At 45.5% G+C, this 24,605-nt stretch overlaps 4 protein-coding genes and 1 long non-coding RNA gene across 6 annotated transcripts; 4 read left to right on the top strand and 1 right to left on the bottom strand.

The window, feature by feature from the left end:
- Window positions 1-128: 128 nt before the first annotated feature.
- On the bottom strand, window positions 129-2,241 carry LOC135673439 (uncharacterized). The gene is made up of 2 exons (XR_010513370.1): window positions 1,732-2,241; window positions 129-478 (listed from the first exon to the last, which is right to left on the bottom strand). It is a non-coding gene; the product is annotated as an uncharacterized LOC135673439 (long non-coding RNA).
- Window positions 2,242-2,432: 191 nt separating this feature from the next.
- Window positions 2,433-7,660, top strand: LOC135673427 (small ribosomal subunit protein uS9-like). Of its 2 annotated transcripts, none has more exons than XM_065182411.1 (2): window positions 2,433-2,952; window positions 6,718-7,660. In XM_065182411.1, exon 1 carries the CDS (start codon window positions 2,505-2,507, stop codon window positions 2,940-2,942), a length of 438 nt encoding a protein of 145 aa, XP_065038483.1. In that variant the 5' UTR covers window positions 2,433-2,504; the 3' UTR covers window positions 2,943-2,952; window positions 6,718-7,660. The 2 variants fall into 2 exon arrangements, with proteins under 2 accessions (XP_065038483.1, XP_065038474.1); XM_065182402.1 differs by lacking the exon at window positions 6,718-7,660 and adding an exon at window positions 3,766-3,912.
- On the top strand, window positions 7,491-11,284 carry LOC103991485 (inositol-3-phosphate synthase). Its single transcript, XM_009410968.3, has 10 exons — window positions 7,491-7,774; window positions 7,867-7,935; window positions 8,087-8,222; window positions 8,466-8,713; window positions 8,851-9,077; window positions 9,186-9,301; window positions 9,488-9,664; window positions 9,743-9,931; window positions 10,010-10,072; window positions 11,016-11,284. The coding sequence occupies exons 1-10, from the start codon at window positions 7,587-7,589 to the stop codon at window positions 11,133-11,135; spliced, it is 1,533 nt and encodes a 510-aa protein (XP_009409243.1). The 5' UTR covers window positions 7,491-7,586; the 3' UTR covers window positions 11,136-11,284.
- A 1,551-nt stretch (window positions 11,285-12,835) lies between these two features.
- On the top strand, window positions 12,836-15,411 carry LOC135673412 (major pollen allergen Lol p 11-like). The gene is made up of 2 exons (XM_065182382.1): window positions 12,836-13,181; window positions 14,977-15,411. The coding sequence occupies exons 1-2, from the start codon at window positions 12,845-12,847 to the stop codon at window positions 15,300-15,302; spliced, it is 663 nt and encodes a 220-aa protein (XP_065038454.1). The 5' UTR covers window positions 12,836-12,844; the 3' UTR covers window positions 15,303-15,411.
- A 7,880-nt stretch (window positions 15,412-23,291) lies between these two features.
- LOC135680623 (protein CURLY FLAG LEAF 1-like) lies at window positions 23,292-24,438 on the top strand. Its single transcript, XM_065194685.1, has 2 exons — window positions 23,292-23,629; window positions 23,818-24,438. Exons 1-2 carry the CDS (start codon window positions 23,411-23,413, stop codon window positions 24,208-24,210), a joined length of 612 nt encoding a protein of 203 aa, XP_065050757.1. The 5' UTR covers window positions 23,292-23,410; the 3' UTR covers window positions 24,211-24,438.
- The last annotated feature ends 167 nt before the right edge of the window (window positions 24,439-24,605 follow it).

Below are 24,605 nucleotides of genomic sequence, written 5' to 3'. Positions count from 1 at the left end.
TGAGTCTAATACAATTCTCCTTTCTTCTTTAAGACAAGATTTTATTCATATCAGAGCTTCAGGCAAATCAGAACAATTTGTACTTCTTCAATGACAGATCTCAATTAGATCGCAAGAAGTTCCAATCATCTTGATAAGAGACTGATTTCAATTTTCACATTATAAATCAAGAAACAATGATATATACATCTTAGGGTATAGTCATAGAATATTAGATGGAGATTTCCCCATGACAAGGTGACGAGAATTCTATGTACAACTAAGCAACTCATTCAGCCTCGTCATCGTCTGTATCAAGCTCAAGGTCTTCTGCAGCTAAAAGTTGAGTGATGTCCCTTGTGTTGTCATCTTTGGCCTTTTTTCGCATCAGATCTCGCTTCTTATAGACGAGTGTACACCTTTCTAGGGTGTTGGAGAAGTACTCCATGGATGCCTTCTTCTCCTATGCCAAAATATTTCTCTCTTCCTCGAGATTAATCTGAAATATGCTAGAATTATCCACAAGGAAGATGCATCCCAGAAGTGCTAGCGAGACTAACAAGAAGAAAAGTGATGCTTCCAATAAACATGTAAAATGGCGGTCATAAGGTAAAACTGCGGACTAGAAGACAGTCACACAAGGGATCTTTGGCAATGCAAAACAGTTGAAGGATGCAGAAAGGTGCTAGTAAACATAAATGGAATAGTAACACTGAAACAACGTCTGGATTACAGCCAAACAAAAGCTGAAATTTAATGTTTCATAGTGCTTCAACACAATGTATGACAACATGACCCCCACTGCCTCAGTGACCATGGTTTGCACAGTTCAAACCATGCTGCATACTATTTTGCAGCTGATATGGTAGCCTAAAAATAGAACTTCAGGGAAGGAAATAAGAGTAGAGTGGGTTAAAGCTATGACAAAGTAAAATTTTTTAACAGAGTTACCTATCATAACATGTACGCTATAGTTCTAGATGGATTCTCGCAATCCAGGAAAAAACATAAATAGTTAAGATGCTATGCCTTGAAAGTTGTTCTAATACTATCTATCCAAAATGTACTTTACTCATGGTAAGATCCTATCGAAGCAAGTTCTTCTCAAGATGCTACCCATCCAGAAAGCATGCATAGAACATATGAAAATATGGCTTAGTAGCCGCTCAACTGATAATATCCAGAGTCGTTCACAAGTTTCAGAACAAATTAAGAAACAGATATCATTGAGTGTCAGGAGTAAAACCATCTAAAAGCAAAATAAGATATAAAGTAAATCAATGATATTACTAGTTACCTGATTGGAGAAAAGGAATTAATTAGGCAGATGTCAAAAGAATTTAACAAGTTCAATTAAATGGCATGCAAAGAGTTTTGTCAAGCAACACCAATTAGTTCCTTTTTTTCAATAAAATACATATTCAGTGATATATAAATGAGGCATTAGACAATATAATCATCTGACAGTAATCAAGCAGCTCCAAGGCAAATTCATGTCGAGTAATGTAACATGCTTATAAACCTTTGATCAACAGAGAAGATGTGCTTGGAGGTTCATCTAACATTGTTGTTGTTCAGCCTAAGCAGCAACTGCCATATATCCACGCTGATCAAATGCTAACATATTTGTCCTTAATTACTTTATTCGTTCAAACAAGCAGATCTTAAAAGTGTAAAAAGATCAAATTTTGAATACAAAATCTAAGTTACTTTCTGGACAAGAGCCGAAGAAATGATCTTTGGGGAAATTACCAAGAGTCTCATGACGTGATTTCTCGGAGTTCCAATTGGAGACCCTGGTGATCGTCCTCCTCGGATTAGCGCGCGACCCCGGCCCCATCCTCGGGGCGTGATCGACGACAAAAGGAGATGATGCAAAACAAGGGGACGGGAGCCGGAGATCAGAATACCCCGCGGATGGCGCGAAACCTAGGCGGCCGTGGCTTCTGCAGCAGTAAATCGAGGAGATGACGGCGTACCAGCGGCAAAGTGCTCTCAGATTGCTCATCCTGAGAGCAGGAAGAAGGGAGGAATAGAGTTAGGGTCTCGATTTGGCGGAAAGAGGAGCTGCCTCCGGCGCTCAGCCGTTGGGAGTTTCATGACGGAAATATCTCCCACGACGGCGAGAACGAGAGGACCGGATCAATTGGGTCCCATGTCGTACGTGGCAGTTCTTTGTTCGATACGAAGGCTGTCTGATGTTATTGGTGGAAAACGATGAGCAACGTTTCCGGATCTGGTGTGGAGACTGCTTGCAACAAATAAAAGACGAGGACCGAATCAGAACGCCGCATGCCTTCCAAATCCGAAACTTATGGAACTCAAACGCGCATTTGGATCCCGCGAATGTTTACCGGATTCGCATCTGGATTCGGATCCTGACCCGAAGAGTAATCGAATGCGTCCATTTCGCGTCAACCGATATAAGGAACCAAGGCCGGAGTTCTGCGCCGCTACCTATTGGGACTTCTAGGGTTTGGTGTCGTTCTTAGTCTTTCGATCTGATTGGAGCTCTAGCGGTGGCGATGGCTGCGGCGACGGTGGAATCGGTGCAGTGCTTCGGGCGGAAGAAGACGGCGGTAGCGGTGGCGCACTGCAAGCGCGGGCGCGGGCTGATCAAGGTGAATGGGGTGCCTATCGAGCTGGTGAAGCCGGAGATCCTCCGCCTCAAGGCCTTCGAGCCCGTCCTCCTTCTCGGGCGGCAGCGCTTCATGGGTGTCGACCTCCGCATCCGCGTGCGCGGTGGTGGCAAGACCTCCCAGATATACGCCATCCGCCAGAGCATCGCCAAGGCTATCGTAGCTTTCAATCAGAAGTACGTTGATGAGCAGTCCAAGAAGGAGATCAAAGACATCCTTGTCCGCTATGACCGTACACTCCTCGTTGCCGATCCCCGCCGCTGCGAGCCCAAGAAGTTCGGTGGCCGGGGCGCTCGTGCCCGCTTCCAGAAGTCTTACCGTTAGATCATTGGGGGTTTGCACTCTGCGCCTTTTCTTCCCAAGTTCGAAATTTTGGTGCATTTACTTTCTGATTCTCCCTAAATGGATCGTTAATGTTATGGCTATAGGTAAAGTTTTATTCTTGATATTATGGGGATTCTGGTTTCTTTTTAAATTAAGCTTATAAGCGGACCTGCCTACTAAACTTGACTATGATATAGAAATAAATGCGCCTGTTGTTGTTAATTTCTAGTGCGGTATTGTGCCTCTAAGTTATGTATTTAGAACATTTAGCTAGCGCAAGTTGAGACTGCTTGTCTAATTTAGTATGTGATTTTTACAATTTATGTTACTATGTTTTGGCCATCGGTCATTACTTCTGAAACAAAGGTTCCTGTAATAGTCAAAAGTTTTCAATTTTTGTTTACCGAAAAAAGTTGTGGAAAATCTCGTAAGAGTTTCCAATGCAAAATGATATTACAATTTATCTTCATTATGAAAATTATGCTTTCAAAAATTGGATAGGTTTTTATACTATTGGATCATAATGCATGAGTTCAATAGATAAACTGTAAATTAATTTTGCGAGTAACCCTTGACATAAGGAATATAGATTGTCATGGAAATCATGGGACGTCCCGACTGTCTAGGGTATGGGTCTAGATTTTGATTCTGGTATGTCTTGAAAATATCATCTTGTTTGCTTTCGAAGTTATAGGCCTGTTCTGTCCTACCACTTAACTGACTACATGCTTGCAAATTGAACAATCATACTTTTTTACTTCCTCCATTTAGATCCATTATTCTATTTCAAATGCTCTTATCTACTCTTTTCTTCCTGCTGCAGATTGTATTGATTATTGCTCCTGGGCATATCGTGACTGTTTTCCTGCTTGAGTTTCTTCTTTGCTTGTCTAATTTGACAAAACATTTATTTGATATTCTGCATACAAGTTTATCTAATTTCATGCACCGTCTACATTTTCCTGTTCTAGACTCAATATTGTCTAGCAGCAATTAGAGAACTTTTGCAACTTATGATCATTTAAATGTAATTTTTGGACAACCTGAAACTTGGGCTTGGGTTGACCAAGATATAAGACCATGGTCTTATAGAAGGAAACCAAGTCTGGCTCCAGCAAGAAATGGGTCAGATTCATGAGAAGTGGGATTATTTGGCCCCTTAGATGGACCTGGCTTTATGGTGTCCAAACCCCAAACTGCCTCTGAGATCTGGCCAATGAGGATCCTTTATTTTCAATTAATCTTTTATCCTTCAAATATCCCTCACAGTTATTTGAAAATTTCTTTTGAATACATATATAATAGGAAGGAAAAAAGTTAAAGAGAGGATATCCGAGGTTAAAAGGGGAAAAAAACCTAGGGGAAGATTGTTTTTGTTACTCAAATCTTGACCATTCATGTACTGGAGAGGAGCAATCTTAGCATGGTGTTCCGACAAGGTGGTTTCTCATGTTGACGTTAGAAGATCTGTGGAATGCAGATCATCATCCTGTTGAAATTGTCTGGTCGTCAACCAAGTCAAGCACTGCTGATTTGTTTGGGCTTGCTCTCCGAGCTCTTGTACATCATCACGTGTGCTGTCTCTCTCTGCAATCCTGAACTTTCCAAGCTAGCTTGGGAGATTACAACATCTAAAATCTCAACAATCTGATCTTTTTATTCCAAGGAAACATAATTGGTCACCAGAAGCTTGCAGCTGTACAAGTGAGACAAAAGCCATACCAAATCTAGAAAATTTTGTTGTGTTCCCATATTGAGGAGCACATGTTTGACACATTTACAATTCTCTACTTCTGTGCTCCTCCCTTCTCCCTCTATATCCTCCAACAATATACTAGTAAAAGAAAAGGTAAAATAAATAAAGAAAAGAACACAAATGGAGGGGACTTTTTTTCTGACCTACCCAAAATGATCAGATTAGCATATTGATATTAGATGAATGAACCATGGTAGACTCATTTTGGATCACTGAACTTGCATCCTGTCCTTGTGTCATCACTGAGCTTACATCTCAACAGTGAAAGCTGTCATTTCAACCTTTTTCATCAAGAAAATTTGCCCAACATCCATTTCATTTCATTGGAGACCTGGATCACAGGCAAACCGGACTACTGTTGTGTTCCTTTCCATTATATCAAACATTTGGAGCCTCAACTTTTTGTGGCTCTATGGTCCTATTCCACTGTTCCACAAGAAATACCAACAAAGACAAGCAAAAGCAAAAGGGCAGTGATAGATAGGAAGAAAGAGAGAGGAGGATATAAAAGATGATTCCATATTATTATAAAGTAGCTTGCTCCATGTTCTAAATGGATGAAGACAGAAACTAAGTGAGTTCTGGAATGTTGAAACTGTTTACAGAACACCAGTATCATCAAAAGATAAACAAACAAAAATGTCGACAATAGTTTAGAATGACACTTGCAGCTCCAAAACAAAGTGCCCCAAGACATGACAGATTAGACCCACAAGCGAAGCAGCATTGCACATTTCAAATCAAGCTATTTTTTCTGTGTCTCCATCTTCAATAGTATCATTCAATCAGGGGGGGTCCTCTAGAAGTCATTGTCAGATTCTACATTTATATTCCAATGTTCTTTCCTCATCTGTTTTACAGTGAACAGATACCACACTCATTCTGAGACATTCATCCTTCTCAGATCACAGATACCACCATAATATGACTCATGGATGACTCTTTTTTCATCCTTCAACTTTCAATCCTAGTTTGAGTGACAAGCTTAAAATCTCAAATATTTCTCTCCTAAAAAGGGGTAAGATCTCAACTATATTTTTAACATTATCATCTTAAGCAAAAATAATAGATATCTAATCTTTGTTTCTAAGCTTAAAAACTTATACAAAATTGAGCTAGTGCACCTGAAAATATTTAACAATTGTACCAAGGAACACCACAAGGAAATTTAAGTGATACTGGTTTCTTTTCCTTGGAAACATATCATGTCTATCCATTTCTTTTGCACATTTTTCACCACGAGAATCAATTGAAATGAGAAATGGAAGGAGAAAAGGGGGAGGCTAATGTCAAAAAGGTGATCCAGTTTTGGTCTTTTATGTCACTTAAAAAATTGAGTGTGTGATGGAAAGAGAGGATGAGATTAAAAGGTTGATCCACTTTTGGTTTTTTCTTTCCTTGATGGTAAGCAAAGATGCAAAGATTCTTTGGTCACCACAAATATATGTGCACTCAATATTCAGAAAGTTGAAAAGGAGATATGGGAGAGGATGAGATGTAAAGGGTAACTCCACTTTTGATCTTTTGTCTTCTGGGGTAAGCAAATGTTATAAAGCCTCATCGTCACCTTAAAGTCGATGTACATCATTCTTTTAGGAGGTTTTGTTTCTGGACCACCTGCCACATTCCAAGGCAAAACAGTCACTCCATTTCTGAGGTTGTACTGCCACAAAAGATTTATGTGGTTGAGGAGACTCAGCAATGTCAGGACGTGGAAATTTTCTCAGTTATTTCCCTTTAGGAATCGATGGGTATTCTTTAATGTGGAGGTATCATAAGGGACTCTTGAAAACCAAAGTTGGTAGACTGTCTGTCTCATGAAATTAGTGAGCAAGAGATGTTCCAGTGTGTTGAAGGAGGACTCCTGATGTATTTTGCATACTGAGAGACTAATCTAGGAAAACACATAAGGTGCATATATTTTTATCTTTTTCCACTCAGTTCCACATCCCTCTATTTGTTTTGATTTGGTTGAACTTAATTTATATTAAGTTGTTTCTTAATTAACTTTCTTTTTAGGTAAAAGAAGTTGCACCTTGTCTAAATTTGAGGCTATAAAAGTTGGTTCAAGCACAAATCTCTTGAGAGCTATCTTGAGAGCAGGTGTATCAGACTCTTCTGTTGAAGAGCTTATAAAGGCTTCTTATTTTCTACAGGCAAGTGCACATTGTACCTTTATGATGAAAGTATCATCATCTATGCCCTTGAAACAAAATATTACTTCTGAATTTACCATGATAACCTTGATTCCACCAAATGTAATCATGTTTACGATATATATATATATATATATATATATATATATATATATATATATGTTGTCACTTGTGAATGCAATTTGGCTTAGTATGCAGGTGGTGATTTGGAGGCAAGTAGGAATTAAGAAAAGGGGAAAGGAACTCACACTAGAGGAAAAATGTACGTACGCCCTACACTTGGCACTTGATGGGTTCGTCCAATCATGTGGTCGACCTCTCGCACGTAGCGTCGGCGACTGGCACGTGACTTCCCATCCCCCACAGCGCGAGGTGTCGCCGCCCCTTACGGCGTCAGCCGCCTTGAGGACATTCCGTTCGTGGAGCTCCTCACCACTTTCGTGGCGCGTCCTTCGCGCGGGCTGGGACGACGCGTGCATGACCCGACGTGTCTGGACGCTCCGCCACCCGCATACGACCCCCAGTCCTCGTCCGTTGGATCGCAGGCCGCACGAAGATCTCGCATGCGGATGTCTGCGAAGGCCAATGAAACGCCTCCGCGTGGCGGGTCTCTTCTCTATAAATAACGACCCAGAGCGATATCGCTTCTGCCCCTAACGGATTCAGGCCGAGCGAAGCCCTTCGTTTGTAGAGAAGTTTAAGGTGAAGGAGGGGAACGGCTCTCTGCAAAATATGTTTATAGAGAAGTTTAAGGTGGAGAGCCCCAACGTGCGGTACGCGGAGGACGAGATCGAGGCGGTGTACCACTACGAGACCACGGAGCTGGTGCACGAGAGCCGGGATGGGGCCTACCACTGGATCGTCAAGCCCAAGACCGTCCGATACAACTTCAAGACACACACCCGCGTCCCCAAGCTCGGGTACCATTTCGCCTTCACCCGCCCGGGTACTCGTACAGCCCACAATTTTGATTAGCTCAATGTTGTGATATTTCCATTTAATTATGGATTAGTGTGATGCTCGTGGGATGGGGCGGGAACAACGGATCCACCCTCACCGCCGGAGTTATTGCCAACAGAGAGTAATATCTCTTCGGACTTTCTTCTTGTTTTCGATCTTCTTTTTTTCCCCCTGTGGTTGTTGGTGATTTTTAGGATGTTGATGTTGTTTTCTTTTGTGATTTGCATATAAAAAAAAATGAGATTTTGACTTGGGGAGTGGTGTTGGGGTAGGGGGATCTCTTGGGCAACCAAGGACAAAGTGCAGCAGGCCAACTATTTTGGATCCCTGACTCAGGCCTCCACCATCAGGGTTGGCTCCTTCAATGGCGAGGAGATCTATGCCCCCTTCAAAAGCCTGCTTCCTATGGTAAAAATTAACCTCTTTTTTTGAACCTTTATACCACTATTTCCTTTTTCCGCCAATTTTTTGTGTGATAGAATGCTGTCTTTATTGTTTTCTGTGCTATTTATTAATTGAGAAGAATGGTCTTTGTATTTTGTTGATTCATCCATGTTGGTGTGACTTTACGCTTCTTCTTTTTTTTCTCTCTCTATTCTCACTTTGTAGTGTTATGTGATTAGGTTTTTCTTTTTTTGTTGAGTTTATTAGGTTAATCCAGATGATATAGTGTTTGGGGGATGGGATATAAGCAACATGAACCTGGCAGACGCCATGGCCAGGGCCATGGTTCTGGATATAGACCTCCAGAAACAGCTCAGGCCATACATGGAGTCCATGGTGCCCTTGCCTGGGATATTCGACCCTGACTTTGTTGCCGCAAATCAGAGTGGCCGTGCCAACAGTGTGATCAAAGGCACCAAGAAGGAGCAGGTCCAACAGATCATCAAGGACATAAGGTGCTGACCGACCTCCTTTTTTTAAGCTCATTCCTCAACAATTAGTTCATAGCACATGCTTGGCTTGGATGAAGGCAAGAGAAGTAGATGTCAGAATCTAGTCGCTGAAAAATTGTCATTGGAATTGTTTTTGATAGGGAGTTTAAGGAGAAGACCAAGACGGATAAGGTCGTTGTGCTGTGGACTGCAAACACTGAAAGGTACAGCGATGTAATTGTGGGGCTCAATGATACTATGGAGAATCTCATGGCTTCACTGGAGAAGAATGAAACTGAGATATCTCCATCTACATTGTATGGGATAGCTTGTGTGCTGGAGAATGTCCCTTTTATCAATGGGAGCCCTCAAAACACCTTTGTGCCGGGTATGGTGCTTAAGCTTTGAATGGTTGCCTCAGCAGGTCATGAATGAAGAGCTTTAGTGGCTGGCTATGGGAATATCCTACATATTTCAATTCTGTATTTGTATGCAGGGCTCATTGAAATGGCTATTCAAAGGAACACTCTTATAGGTGGAGATGACTTCAAGAGCGGGCAGACCAAAATGAAGTCTGTCTTGGTTGATTTTCTGGTGGGAGCAGGAATCAAGGTGTCTGATCTTGGTCTCTTGTTTCTACATGAATGTTATGCTAATTCTTTATGTTTTATACACTTGAAATCCAGTTGCATCTTATATTTACAATCAACTTGTTGTTTGTTTGTAAGAAATTGTGTTCAATCTTTCATTTGAATTTGCATTTAACATGTGTGATGCTGTCTTCTTTCATGTTGTTAGCCAACCTCCATTGTTAGCTACAACCATCTAGGAAACAATGATGGGATGAACCTCTCTGCACCACAAACTTTCCGATCCAAGGAGATCTCGAAGAGCAATGTTGTTGATGACATGGTCTCGAGTAATGGTATCCTCTATGAGACTGGGGAGCATCCTGACCATGTCATTGTCATCAAGGTTTGCAAAAATATGGACTATATCCTTTTCATTGTAGGCTATATCATATTCTAATATTCATCACTTGCTCTACTGCAGTATGTGCCATATGTTGGGGACAGTAAGAGGGCTATGGATGAATACACATCAGAGATATTTATGGGGGGAAAGAGCACCATCGTTCTTCACAACACTTGCGAGGACTCCCTATTGGCTGCACCCATCATATTGGACTTAGTTTTGCTGGCTGAGTTGAGCTCTAGAATTCAGCTTAAATTTGATGGGGAGGTATCTATAAGCATTACTTTTTTTATTATGTATTCTTGTATAAATCATGCTGTGCTGACGTCTGGTTTGGTTGTCTAGGACAAGTTCCATTCCTTCCATCCAGTCTCTGCAATCCTGAGTTACCTCACCAAAGCTCCACTTGTAAGTGAACATATTATAATTCTTTTATATATTTTCTTTGGACCCTCGAGAAACTTGATTCATAAAACCTTATCCTTTTTCATAATTATCCAAAGGATGAGATGTTATGATATGCACACGTCTTTACAGTTAAAGGCCAATTTCTGTAAAATGTCAACAGAACACAGACGTATTAGAAACTATCAGTGGCCCAAATATATGATGGAATATAAGTTTTATGCTGATTCTTGTATAAAGCCAACTGTCAACAGGCTGTTAACTGCATAAACAAAGTTAAAACAATATGCAAATTGGCTTGTGACACATCACTAGTGGTAATTCAAAATTGTCAAATGCACAGATTAACAGAACTACCTTTGAACTAGTTGTTATTGTTCTCGGGGTAAAGATGAGATCTTAATCTAATTATCTTGTAGAGCTTGTGTTGTTTATTCCTGACAAGACAATTGTAGGCAGCAAGCATTTTAATATATCAACAACAACAATTTGAATAGCAGACTGTTTCGGCTGGTACTGAGGAATTAACATCTGCCTTTCATTACCTGTTGTTTGAAGTCATAAATGGACCCTGAAGAGTGTAATGTTTGGTGATCATTCTGAGTCATGGTGTTTACTTCATTAAGTAAAGGAAAAAGAATGGAACCTGACCTTAGAAAAAGTATTATAATTGTCGGAATGCTTTTCCAAGAGAAAGATGAGGGATAAGAAGATGATTTAAAGGCCAGTTCGAAAGAAGGAGAGGCTTAATGCACTGAAGCCTTTATATAGAGAAATGGTTAGGCTACTAGGCTGCTTGAAAGGGATAACGATTCAAGCTAGAAAAGCACGGCAGTTAGATTGTTCTTCCTCTTGAACTCTCTTCAATGGACAAATTGAAATGTGTCATTGTAGTGGTAACAACACTGTTCTTTCAGCTAACTATTGATTTATATGGTTAAAACAGGTTCCTCCAGGCACGCCAGTGGTGAATGCTCTCTCCAAGCAGAGAGCCATGCTGGAGAACATTCTCAGGGCTTGCATCGGCTTGGCTCCCGAGAACAACATGAACCTCGAGTACAAGTGAAATCTGCTAGGAGAGAGGAAGGATAGGTGGGTCTGCTTTGGCTTATATCGACCCTTCACCTTGTTGCTTGTAGTGACAGTTTACGTATTTCCACTTTTCGATATGCTGATGAGATTCTATTTAAGCTGAATGAATGGTTTCTCTCATTACATCGGTTTATGATCTTTTGGGATGTCTTGTCTCTAATTCATCAACATTTGTCACGTGGTATGTGTTCTTGAAGGACTACTCTCAGCTTTTAATGTCATCCCCATTCATGGCCTCCGCTGTCCGCTGTAGATGCTCATCTGGCATCATCCTTTTCCACGTCACAGGCATCTTGAAGGACTAATATTATTTGGTCGATCATGTGACATCTTTTGATTCCCTCTATTTGTTATTTGGGGATTTGCGATCCGTAGATTACGGTCCAAGGAAAGCAATGGTCCACATTCCAAAGTTTAAGAACTCGTACATGGCCAGCCCCGAGTCCGGTGACTCGGCAACTCAGAGTGAGTTGGGAGGCTTCCATTTTGAAGAAGCAGAATTGTCATCGGAATACATATGGCTAATGATATTTTATCTCGATCTCTATGTTTTAAAATTTTATATTAAGATCTCTATAACTAGTGAAATATCTATGTCCTTTTATCGTAACGTTGTGATTTTACCGACGGAAACATCAAAATAAATGATAAAAATATAATTTTTACATTTAAATTAATGATAATAGACGATGTCGATGGTGACAAACGACAATACTATTAAGGGTTGCGGATGACTCTCATGGATGAGGAGAACAACGGTAAGAGGTAAAAACTATTATGTATCTCGTTACCATCGATGCAATTGTCAATCGGTGAAAGGGTCATCGATGTAGATGTTGGGTGGTGTTACTCAGCATCGACGTCGATACAATTGGTGTTACTCAGCATCGACGTCGATACAATTGCCAAGCAACGACACTCTATAGCTATCCGCATTGACATAGTTGCCAAGCGGCTTCACTTTATGTTTGCATTGATGATCCTTTCGTCACTCGATATTTGCAATTACGTCAGCACTGTTGAGCGATATTTTCATTACTCGACAACTACGCCAACATCGATGCAGTTGTTGAGCAACGAAAGGGCCACTTGCATTGCTATCGACATAGATGCAGAGCACTACTCATCTCTTGTCGTCGCTCTCCTCATCCACAATACCGACTCACGCCCTTTAGCGACGTTGTCATCCACCACCACCGATACCATCCATCACAATCAATTAGAATGTTAAAATTATCTTCTTATCTTTTATTTTCATATTTTCGTTGATAAAATTAATAATATTATAATAAATAGATCTAAATATTTTTTATTTTTATAATTATAAAAATAATAATATAAATTTATAAAGTATAGAGATCGGAATATTGTATAATTAGTCCGAACACATGTAATTACTAGGTTGAATTTTTGGATCTCGTTTGACTCAGCTGACTCGTGGACTCGGTTCAACTAAAAGCGAGTCGCTTCGCCTTTAATCTCGCTCGCTCACTCCGCGTTTTGCGGTGCAGCTACCCCACCTCACCTCCTTTTATCTGTCACCGGCGCAATTGATTGCCCCACCGATGCCAGCTGCACACAATGATACCTCCAGTAGATTCTATCACCGAATTAAACTTACCGCACTGCAGTCAGACTCAGCAGACGCTTAAAATCTCCAAAATCTTTTACTTATCCAACTTAATGGAAATGCCTACTATTACCGCGAGTGACGATAACATCATCCCGGCCATTAAATCTGGTCCTTTTCCTGATTGCGGCACCGCCGTTTGCTTCCTCGAGTCCTCTCACCACTTGTCAGTCACTTTCCTTTCGCTCTCCACCATCGCTTCCGCGACCATGGCCAAGCATCTAATCTCGGCGGTCACGGCCGTACTGGCGGTGGCGTGCGTCCTCCCGTCGCTCTCTGTCGCCGCGCGCAACGTCGCCGGCGGTAAGCAAGGGTTCGTCGTCCAGGGCCGCGTCTTCTGCGACACCTGCCGCGCTGGGTTTGAGACGCCAGTGTCGACCTACACAAAAGGTGAGGGTTTCCCGGTATAGCACTCTAGCGTTCAATCTATGTCTTTTTTGTTGGATTTTGGGCCGTCTGATCTTGGCGCGGTTCGGATCTGGATGTGTTTTCGGCCATCGATCTTGTTGCTTGTTCTTTGCTAAGGTTGAAACGCTCTAAGAATTGGTTCTTGTTGATAGATCAGGCGATGAGGTGATGTGTTATACATGTTTATTTAACAGATCTTCAGAAATTCTACCGTCAAAATAGATTTAAGATCAAATGCATTCCTTCTGATCAGTAGTGCAGATCGAACCATAAATCTAAAGAAGAAGGTTACATTTATGCAGCTTTGTGCGTTTTCTGTAAGCAAATTTGATCATTTACGTCCTGTAATTAATTAGAAAAATGCTATTTGAAACAGAAATCTTGAAGTAAAGATAGTTCATATGTGCTAGTTATGGTCTTGATTTTATCTTTGATATGGAGATTTGCCTTGCCTTATGGTTGACACCTAATCTGAAAATGGATGAAGAGCAAAGCCCAAGTTAGAAAGCACAAATTGCATGCATACGCTAAAGACGGTAAGTCTTTGTTGTCAACAGCTAAGCTATCAAAATTGAACACTATCTTAACTCTCTATAGGATACTGTTATTATGTTGGAAGTAAAGAAGGTTTCATCATCAGACCAAAAAATATATAACCTTTAGGTAATTATCGCTGTTCTGATCTACTAAATATTCATCGTGCCAAACTTGTGGGCATAGGGTATTACTCCTGAGTATACATTTTAGCTCTTATGTCAATTTGTCTCTCGGCTGTGGCAGAAAGTGAGTTGGAACATTGGAGTTTTCTATTCATACTTGATTGGAGCAAGATGTGGCTACATAAATTTGTGCATGCTGCATATTTGTATCCTTTATGAATTTTGCTATCTGGTTTCCCTGTTGGTCCTCATTTTTTGAGAACCAATAATTTGTGTAATTATATGAAGCAAATCTCGAACTGTTTAATTTACGTATATTAACCGGAGAAAAGTTCTTCCTGGCCAAGAAATATCATTGACAGGTTTTGTGTTAGTGTCTTCATTACTTGCTAAGGATATATTTTCTTCATGCAGTATTAGTTACCCTATTCTAGTTTGTCTTCATTGCACATCTGTTTTTTATTCATATCAGGTTTTTAGAAATATCCTCATGATATTCAGTGGCTATTTAATATTCATGTCTGAATTCATATATAAAAACTAATAGTTGATATAATTATTGCTTCTTAAATATCTGTCTGGTTTTTCCTGGTCTGGACACAACTTTTACAGTATAGGCACTTCCTATAATGTTTATATGTACCAGAATTGAAATGGAATAAATAAAAGCTACTTAAAATTTTGGTATATTCACACTTATAAATGCATAAAGTTTTCACTAGCCAAGATCACTTTTCAGAGTATGCATGCCATCGTCTTTCTGGTACTTGGTACTCCAATGTGTTAAACATAGGAGAGGCTATGAAAATTAGGGTGTAGGGTTATGAAATAAATATGTTAGACATAGTAGTGTGTTAAACATAGGAGAGGCTAAGAAATTTCCGAATCTAATTTTATCAGCACCAATGAATCAAATGAATAGCATCGCTGATAGGCGCGTATTAAATCGTTGTTCTGTTGGATCATTATAACATTGTTATTTTGCTACCAGTTAATGAACATATAATGCATAATGATATCGATATTATTAAGGATATTTTTATATTGGCTTTCAGATTGGATTTAAGATGCCTTCTTTTCAATTTATCAAGTTGACAGTAGCTCTACGTGCTCTGCAGGTGCAAAGGTGAGGATCGAGTGTCGATCCAAAGCCACTGGTGCCAAGACATGCAATTTTGAGGGCACGACTGACCACACAGGTACCTATAACATTCTAGTTGCAGACGAGCATGAACACGAGATCTGCGAATCTATGCTTGTTAGCAGTCCAGAAAGTAGATGCAAGACCCCACTCCAGGGTCGTGAGAGGGCTCGTGTGTTCCTCAGCCACAACAATGGCATTGCCTCCGACACCAGATACGCAAACTCGCTGGGCTTCCAGACGGACACTCCCTTGTCGGTCTGCGCCGAGCTGCTCAAGACCTATGAACAATATGAAGTTTAACCATCTGGTACTGTCTGCAAAGGATGCCCTTTGTATTGGTATTAAGTGACATTTACTGTGTTCTCTAAAACTGCTTGTGGCTATCTATAGCATTTGCTATCTGCTTTCATTTCTGGTATCTGAACTGCTGCTTTCATTTCAATAACTTGGTTACATAGTGATAGCTTAGAACAAGCTTGTCACAGAAAATTTGCTAGTAAATTTGGTGGAGCTCCAAAGCTTCCATATAAATTTCAATGTGATCTATGATGAGTACAAGTTGTGTTACCACTATCAAATTGAGATCCCTACACAAGACATTAATTTGGATCAAGTATCTATCTCTCTTACCCTTACACCCATACATGCAACAGTTGAATGTTCCAGTCCTAATGAGGAATCAAATGAGAGGGAGGAAGAAGAAGAAAAACACCAATTCGAAGAACCAAAAACCTTAGTCACAGTTAAAGCTTTGTGTTGCAGTGCTGTGAGGAGATCTGTGCCTGCTTCACCATTCCAATGACTTGAACATCGCAAGTTACGTCCATGCTCTTAGCCCACATCTCCAATACCCCAACCCTCGGGCTCACCGTGAGCTTAGCCATAAGACTAATGTCAACGGCGTTCTTCGAGCCCTTCATGCTCCTGCCGATCTCTTTCGGCAGCAAGGCATTGGAGCCACGAAGAACCAGCCGAATGGAGGTCGTGTTGCCGTGGCCTTGGACGAACACCGGCGTCGTTCCCGTCGCGATTTCCACGGTACCGTGGGTGATGACTGTCCTCCCTCCGGCCTCGTAGGAGAAACCCATCCCGCGACTTGGATTCCTGACGCTCATCGTGAGATCGTACTCCGGCTTCGGGTGCGCTCCCGTGGTGCTGCGGGGGCTCGACGAAGAGACGCTGGACTGTGAACGTCGGAGCCCCGGGCCTTACCACGACGAAGAATATGACGGTGACAGCCACGATGAGTAATAAGACGAGGAAGGCGACACCGAGGATCCATTTCAGGCAGGAAAGGCAGGGGCTCCCCCGCCGCCGGCTCCTGTTTTGGTTGCGGTACCGCTCCGCTAGTTTGGCGTTCTCGGGCGGAGGAACGCGGTAGACTTGGTCCTTGGGCACTCGGACGACGTAGGTGCCAAGGCGACGCGAGGGATTGGGATCGGGATCGGGACCGGGACCGGGATTAGGATCGGCCGGCACGGGGACAGTGTCAAGGAGAGCACTGGGGGCTGGCTGAGGCTCCGGCGAGGGCGGTGTGCAGGGCGGCACCCGCTCCACCATGAGAGGAGACGGACTATTGCAGAGTGGGTAGAAGAGAAAAGAGAAGGTGGTGGTGGCCGAGTTAGCACGGAAGGGGAAAGGGAAGGGGAGAAACACCCGCACACACGTTGAGGACATGCTCGATTCCCGCCATTGGCCGGCTTTGGACACTGCCTATTCTTGCAGTGTTGACCCATTCAAATGTTCATCACCTAATGTTCTAATTAATAAGAATAAACAATCAAAATAATGTTCGTCTACCTCAGTCGGTAAGAGCGAGATGCTCTTAAAATGATCTTATATATCAGCATATATATATATATATATATATATATATATATATATATATATATATATATATATATATATATATATATATATATATATATATATATATATATATATCCTTCATTCAATCCCCTTAGCCGGATTGGGATTGAAGCTCTGTCAAGCAGTGGGCTTATGTTTCACTCTCTCCTGCATCGTGTTCACCTTTCGTGCGAGAGTGTATCGATCACCAACCAGTGAGCGGGGACTGCTCGAGCTCTGAACATTGAAACACGTCACTGGCTGAACCTACGACATTAGTGGGCCATATTCTTGGATTATACTTGATATAACATATTTTAACATATTAGGATAGTAATTAAGATAAGACTCGATTGACGTCGAATGACGTCTCATGCCTCGATCAACGCGACAACACCTAGTCAATGCAGACCGAAACGTCGACCGAGGCACATTAACACCCTGCTCAAGCTCAACCCTTCACGTCACGCTATCACCGGTGTCAGACGCTACCAGCCTGCCCCCTGCAAGCGGGCAGCTCGGGAAGCATTAAGCTTCCCTATAAATACCCTTTCGTTCATTAGAGAAAGGGGAGGGAGACACGCGAAATAGACTTCTTCATTTGAAACCCCCTTCATATCAACTGACTTGATCGTCAGAGGGGTCGGGTCGAGCTTCCCGACTCGACCTTTGTGCAGGTGCGAGGCTGAAGGTCCCCATGGGACGCTCTGGCGAGGAGTCCCTGCCTGGAGGAAACGACGATCCCGTCCTGATCGGACCGCCACACCAGATCGACCTCAGCGTGCTCAAGGAACGCCCCAGGGAGATTCCCCGTCGTCCGGACCCGAACCGAGCCGCGTCAGCCCCGAGGCCACGACTCCAAGTTGTTTCCCGCAATAGATTGGCGCTAGAAGGAGGGCCCGGCATGTTGGGTGATCACCCGAGCGGCTCAGATGAGCCCACGGCTGAGAGGTCACGCCCAACTGAAGCCTCGGGGGAACATCCCCCGCACGGAGACCATCGTGACGAACACCCCGCCATGACCTCGGAACGATATTGGCGAATATTCAACAACCCGGGCTTGTCGCTGCCCGACAGCGCCCCAACCGACTCGACGCCTGTGTCACCCGAGGCCTTTTAGGACCTCGCCCGTCAAGTCCGAGCTTTGATGGTTATGGTGCAAACCATTATCCCGCTCGTTTCTCATCCGACTCACCTGCCTGCGATCGAACCACTGCGACGACGCAGGGCGCCCGCTTGGGCCCACATGACACTTCCGGAGCCCCCCACTTCGCCTCGGGTCCGACCAACCCCACTCGGGGATCCAGTGATGGCAAACCCGAGTGGCCGCCCGAAACCCGAGGCACTCTCTTCGGACTCCCTACGGGCCTAGTTGCGCTTCGTCAGCCAGCGACTCGACGAGGTGCAGAAAGAGGTTCGCAGGCCCAAGGGAGAACTCGGAGAGGACGCACACCGAGGGTCTCGGTTCATGACCAAGATACGGGATCAGATAGTCCCCCCGGACTTCCAGCTCCCATCTCTGAACGCTTACGATGGCTCCACCGACCCAACGGACCATGTAGCTACTTTTCGCGCCCAGATGGTGCTATACGGAACCTCTGATGCTCTGATGTGCAGAGCGTTTCTTACCACTCTGAGAGGGTCGGCCCACGCGTGGTATGGTGGCCTGAAGACCGGGACTATCACTTCCTTCGACCAGCTCGCCAATGACTTCGAGCTCCACTTCGTAGCCTATGCACGGCCGAAGCCTTCCGCGGCACTGCTCCTCGGACTCAAACAAAGGGAGGACGAGCCCCTCTCACATTTTGTGGATCACTTTGCCATGCAAATCTGGGGTTTGTCGGACGCTCATCCCTCTCTGTTAGTGTAGGCGTTTATGATAGGCCTGCGACCTTCCAGATTCCTCTGGTCCCTCGCGGAGCGGCCTCCCACCATGGTGCCAGATATGCTCCAGCGGGCTAACTGGTACATCGCGGCGGAGGCCTGGGCGGCCGCGAGGAGAAGGGACGACTTCCGGCAGTGGGATCCATAAGAGAGGTCAAGCACCCGCGGTAGCTACCTGATGTAGTCATCATGAAAAGAAATCGAGGCCCTGCCTCAGTTCCTTCCGAGCGATGGTTCAGTACCTATCTGACTGCCTCGCGGTTCGCGGTTAGCTCCAACGTAACCCCTTCGGTATCTACACGGCTCGGCCCGAGCCGTGTCTCTCGGCAAAGACCGCCGAGTCCACCTCAGCGCGGCCTGCCCACCTGAGTCGTGCCCCTCGACCGAAGACTGCCGAGTCCACCTTAGCGCGGCCTGCCCGCCTGAGTCGTGTCCCTCGGTCGCAGCCCGCCTGCGTCGAGCTCCTCGGCCGCAGTCCGCCCAAGTCCACCTCAGCGTGGCCTGCCCTCCTGAGTCGTGCCCCTCGGCCGAAGACTGTCGAGTCCACCTCAGTGCGGCCTGCCCGCTTGAGCCATGTCCCTCGGCCGCAGCACGCCTGTGCTGAGCTCCTCGGCCGTAGACTGCCGAGTCCACCTCAACGCGGCCTACCCGCCTGAGCCGTATCTCTCGGCCGTAGACTGCCGAGTCCACCTCAACGCGGCCTGCCCGCCTGAGCCGTATCTCTCAGCCGTAGACTACCGAGTTCCCCTCAGGGAGGCCTTCCCGCTTGAACCGTATCCCTCGGCCGAAGACTACCGAGTCCACCTCAGCGCGGCCTACTCGCCTGCGTTGAGCTCCTCGGTCGCAGCCCGCTTGCGCCGAGCTCCTCGGTTGTAGACTGCCGAGTCCACCTCAGTGCGGCCTGCCCGCCTGAGCCGTGTCCCTCGGCTTAAGCCATATTCCTCGGCCATGTTGCCCGAAACCACGCCTGCACGGCCTGCCCGCCTGCGTTGTGCTCCTCGACCGCATGCTGCCCGAGACCACGCCTGCGCGGCCTGCCCGCCTACGTCGTGCTCCTCGGCGGCATGATACCCGAGACCACGCCTATGTCGTGCTCCTCGGCCACATGATGCCCGAGACCACGCCTGCACGGCCTACCCGCCTACGTCGTGCTCCTCGGCCACATGTTGCCCGAGACCACGCCTGCACGGCCTACCCGCCTACGTCGTGCTCCTCGGCTCCATGCTCCCCGAGACAAACCTGCGCGGCCAGCCTGCATGCGTCGTGCTCCTCGGCTCCATGCTCCCCGAGACTCACCTACGCGGCTAGCCCGCCTGCGTCGTGCTCCTCGGCTCCATGCTTCCCGAGACACACCTGAGCGGCCAGCCCGCCTGCATCATGCTCGTCGGCTCCATGCCCCCTAGACACACCTGTGCGGCCAGCGCGCCTGCGTCGTACTCCTCGGCTCCGTGCTCCCCGAGACACACCTGCGCGACCAGCCCGCCTATGACGTGCTCCTCGGCTCCATGCCCCCGAGACACCTGCGCGGCCAGCCCGCCTGCATCGTGCCCCTTGGCTTCATGCTCCCTGAGACACACCTGCGCGGCCAGCCCGCCCGCGTCATGCTCCTCGTCTCCATGCTTCCCGAGACACACCTGCGCGGTCAGCCCGCCTGCGTCATGCTCCTCGGCTCCATGCCCCCGAGACACACCTATGCGGCCAGCCCACCTGCGTCGTACTCCTCGGCCCCGTGCTCCCTGAGACACACCTGTGCAGCCAGCTCGCCTGCATCGTGCTCCTCGGTTCCATGCCCCCTGAGACACACCTGCGTGGTCAGCCCGCCTACGTCATGCTCCTCGGCTCCATGCTCCCCGAGACCGCGCCTGCGCGGCCAGCCCACCTGAAAGTTGAAGCCATGCCTCAGACTCCCGTTACAACGGCCGACGCATAGCTTCTTTCCGGGGGGAATATGATGAGGATATTAATTAAGATGAGACTCGGCTGACGTCAGATAACGCCTCACGCCTCGATCGACATGGCAACACCTGGTCAATGCAGACCGGAACGTCGACCGAGGCACATTAACACCCTGCTCAAGCTCAACCCTTCACGTCACGCCATCATCGGTGTCAGACGCTACCAGCCTACCCCCTGCAAGCGGGCAGCTCAGGAAGCAGTAAGTTTCCTTATAAATACCCTCTCGTTCATCAAAGAAAGGGGAGGGAGACACGCGAAATAGACTTCTTCATTTGAAACCCCCTTCACGTCAACTGATTTGATCGTCGGAGGGGTCGGGTCGAGCTTCCCGACCCAACCTTTGTGCAGGTGCGAGGCCGAAGGTCCCCGTGGGACGCGCTGGCGAGGAGTCCCCGCCCGGAGGAAACGGCGACCCCGTCCCAATCGGACCGCCGCACCAGATCGACCTCAGCGGGCTCGAGGAACGCCCCAGGGAGATCCCCTATCGTCCGGACCCGAACGGAGCCAAGTTGTTTCCCGCAACACATGCCACGCGACATATTAGCCAGCACAGTGACTCGGCATGACATCTTTAAACTGACGTGTCACATCGAGCCAACTCAATACCATGAGCATGAGGTTAGTCAGTCGCCTAACGCCATCCCCTCGTACCGACTTCGCTCGAGACTATACAGGATGGTACAATCATGTACCGAGCTATACAAGAGGTGGGAAGCAAAGTTGCACGAGACTAAATCGAGCAGATCAGATGGTGCTTGCACCCAACACATGGGTCGGTCGCCTACGATGTCAATGGGCATTAAATACTTACGTACGATGATGACCCGAGATCATTAAAACTGCTACATACGATCGCATACAGGAACAGGTATAAAAGCCAGATTAGGAACAGGGTTGATAGTCGGGTTTAATAACTTTTGCTAATTTAAGCATCGGAGGGGTCGAGTCGAGAATCCCACTCCCAATTTCAACCTGTGTGTAGGCACCCGACAAACAATTAAAGGAGTAATCTTAAGTCTCAACCAGACCTCGAGTTAATACGCTCCAGCTCAAAGATTATGCTGATGATCTTATGCACTCGGGATGGCCAAGTCGTGCTGACATCTCAAGCCGCAACATAAATATGCAAAAACAATACTACTGATGCATCCTTCGTCAAGCACACTTCATGCTGGTGAGCCATTTCGAAGAATGGTTCTGCTCACAGCATTAAATTCTCAGATATTGTCCTATGGCTAGATCTTTAAGTAGAATGCCTAAGGAGCTCGAGGATAGCCCCATTGGTGGGTGTTTGCATTTAACACAGTGGGAGCTATGGTTCAGTGGGAGAGAAGAAGACTCTTCTTGCTTTAAAACCAGCATTGATGTGAATTCAAGAGGAGTTAATTGTGACAGCTGGACTCAAAGCCATCAACCATGGGCTTTCTTCTTCTTCTTCTTCTACCTGCTTTTAATGTTAATGATGTCTCTCTTTTCAAGCATAAATATCCTCTCCTCTCTCCATTACTTCTCAACAATCCAAAACCTACCCTTCATTAAAGGGTAAAATTCATGTTTGCTTAAAATATTTTAGCAATTAAGTGTCGCGAAAATGAGTTAAAGAGTACTCAACATCTGATGATTCACCTGCTTTTGTATATAAGATCACTAATTCCTAGCCAGATTCTAACGATGTCAACCTTCATTCGCTATGCATATATCTTGCAGATGCATGTAAATTTACGTGTATATGTATGTTGTATGCACATAAACATGAGAGAAGTCGGAGCCTTTGTCCAATGATATCTGAAGCGCTCCACTGTATCGAGTCAAAGTAAGGTTGGCAGATGAAAGAGACAGCTTCGCCTTTCCTTCTCATCGGCCAACCATTTCTTAGACTCTCAACGGCAGTGCTTGTAACACAATGTTTCCTTTCGAAGGTTGCACGGCATACCGGAGGAGGTAGCTTCTCATGCATGCCAATGGTTCACAATCTACCTGTAGATGCAGTAACTGGTAAGGGAGTTGAAGTGAAAAGGAGAAGGGAGGGAAAAGAAGCAAGGCAATGAATGGGGGTATCATTAAATAGGAGAGAGAAGGAAGAGGGTGCATACTTACATCACCAGATGTGATCGTTTTAAATTAGGGTTCGAAAATGGGTGTTGGCCTGCTTTAAATATAAGTTTATTGGTTGACCCAAATGTGGATGTTGGAGTTAATGGAAGACAGACGGCATTCAATCCCTCCTCAACTGCATGCGCTTCTCCTTCCTCGCAACATTACTGCCCGGGCTTTGCTCCACCCTCCTCCTCCATCCCCCTCTCTCCCTTGTGACTCATTTATAGCTTCCACACCAACCATGCCATGGCATTAGTTGCAGCAGAAATGCGATTCAATTCGTGCCAATTCCCACGTCACTTCTTGTGCATGTATGTGGTCTTAACTCCTGCACCGATGTGTAGTCAGAGCTATATAAGTCGGAGAGCGAAAACCATGTTGACAGGGATGGATATAGTTGAGTTGATGGGGTCTTCTAAGGGTGGTAGAAGCGTGTCATGATGATGTGGGTGTGGGTCCTTCCCGGTGCTCTTTTATAGCACCCTCGCTTAGATCCTTGCTTGCAGTTTTGTGCGCTTAAATGGCCCTTCTAATCCCGCCTATATAAGCAGCTCAAATCCTCCATCGGATGCACGCAGGGCAGAACAAGTTTCGGAGCTCGAGTTTCCTTTGTATCGACATCCATGGTGTCCTTGCAAGCAGCCCTTTCTCCGGAGGACAGGAAGGCATGCCTCGACCTCGAGAATTCCCTTTGTAAGAAAAGGAAGTGCAGAGATGCAGAAGCGAGCGAAGATGATTGGTTTGTGAAGGAGGCCAAGTTTGTGAAAGCTGAGGAGGACGACATCCGGCTTAATCTCGACGCCCCCTTGCCTTTGGAATGGCAGCGCTGCCTCGATCTCAAGGTAGACAGACGCTTTCGAGAAGGCGAAAGCTTTGGCATGTATAATTCGATTCAAGATGATAGTTTTACAGTTTATTACTTAGATCTAAGAGCTTTTCATGTACGCGTGAATTCATATTTATGCATGCTTGAACTATCGATGTTGGACGGAAAGGAAAGCAGCTGATCTGTGAATTCTGAACTTTGCAGTCGGGGGAGATTCACTTCTACAACACCAGAACGCACAGGAGGACCTCTAGGGACCCCAGGCTCAACTCGGAACCACCGAGCTCGCCGCTAAGCCTGGACCTCGAGCTCAACCTCGCATGCGAGCCACCGAGAAGCCACATCGATGGAGGAGGAAGAGAGGAGGAGCCGAGGAAGCAAGACAATTTCGGTGGCAAAGCGTGCTCCTTGTCGTGGGTGTCCCTCGACGCCGGCCCCGAAGAGATGATGGCCACGGTCTGCATGCGTTGCCACATGCTAGTGATGATGAACAAGGCGACCTTATCATGTCCAAACTGCAAGTTCATTCACCCACCGGATCACGGCTCCTCGACGTCGATCAAGCCAGGATTCAAGCTTTTATGTTGCAAGGATTAGTACTTCAAACTGATGGAAGCCGTCCTCACTGTTCTTACATTTGATGGGTGAAGACAGATACAAGGAATGTGGACTTTTGTCATGCCTATGTAAATATTACAACTTGACATAATGTTTAATAGATTCCCCATTCTCTTGGAAGCTGTAGCTGAAGCAATCAACATCTCAGTGCTTGTAACTTTCTATCTTCTGAAATAAGAACAGTGGGTTTGCAGCAGAGTTACTCTATTGGCCTTTTGCTTCTCAAACGAGTTCAGTGACAGTCTTTTTGCATCCAACACAAGAAACTATAATCTTCTACTTCAATGATGATGATATGGGAGGCTAATTTGGACAAGTCTATGACTGAGAAATACCTTGTTGCAGTGCTGAAGGCATTTAAGATATCGATGCAG

Source organism: Musa acuminata, chromosome BXJ1-1 (assembly GCF_036884655.1).
Source record: "Musa acuminata AAA Group cultivar baxijiao chromosome BXJ1-1, Cavendish_Baxijiao_AAA, whole genome shotgun sequence".
In the NCBI taxonomy this organism is placed as follows: domain Eukaryota; kingdom Viridiplantae; phylum Streptophyta; class Magnoliopsida; order Zingiberales; family Musaceae; genus Musa; species Musa acuminata.
The sequence above is the reverse complement of the archived record's forward strand: the minus strand, read 5'-3'. Positions and strand labels throughout refer to the sequence as shown.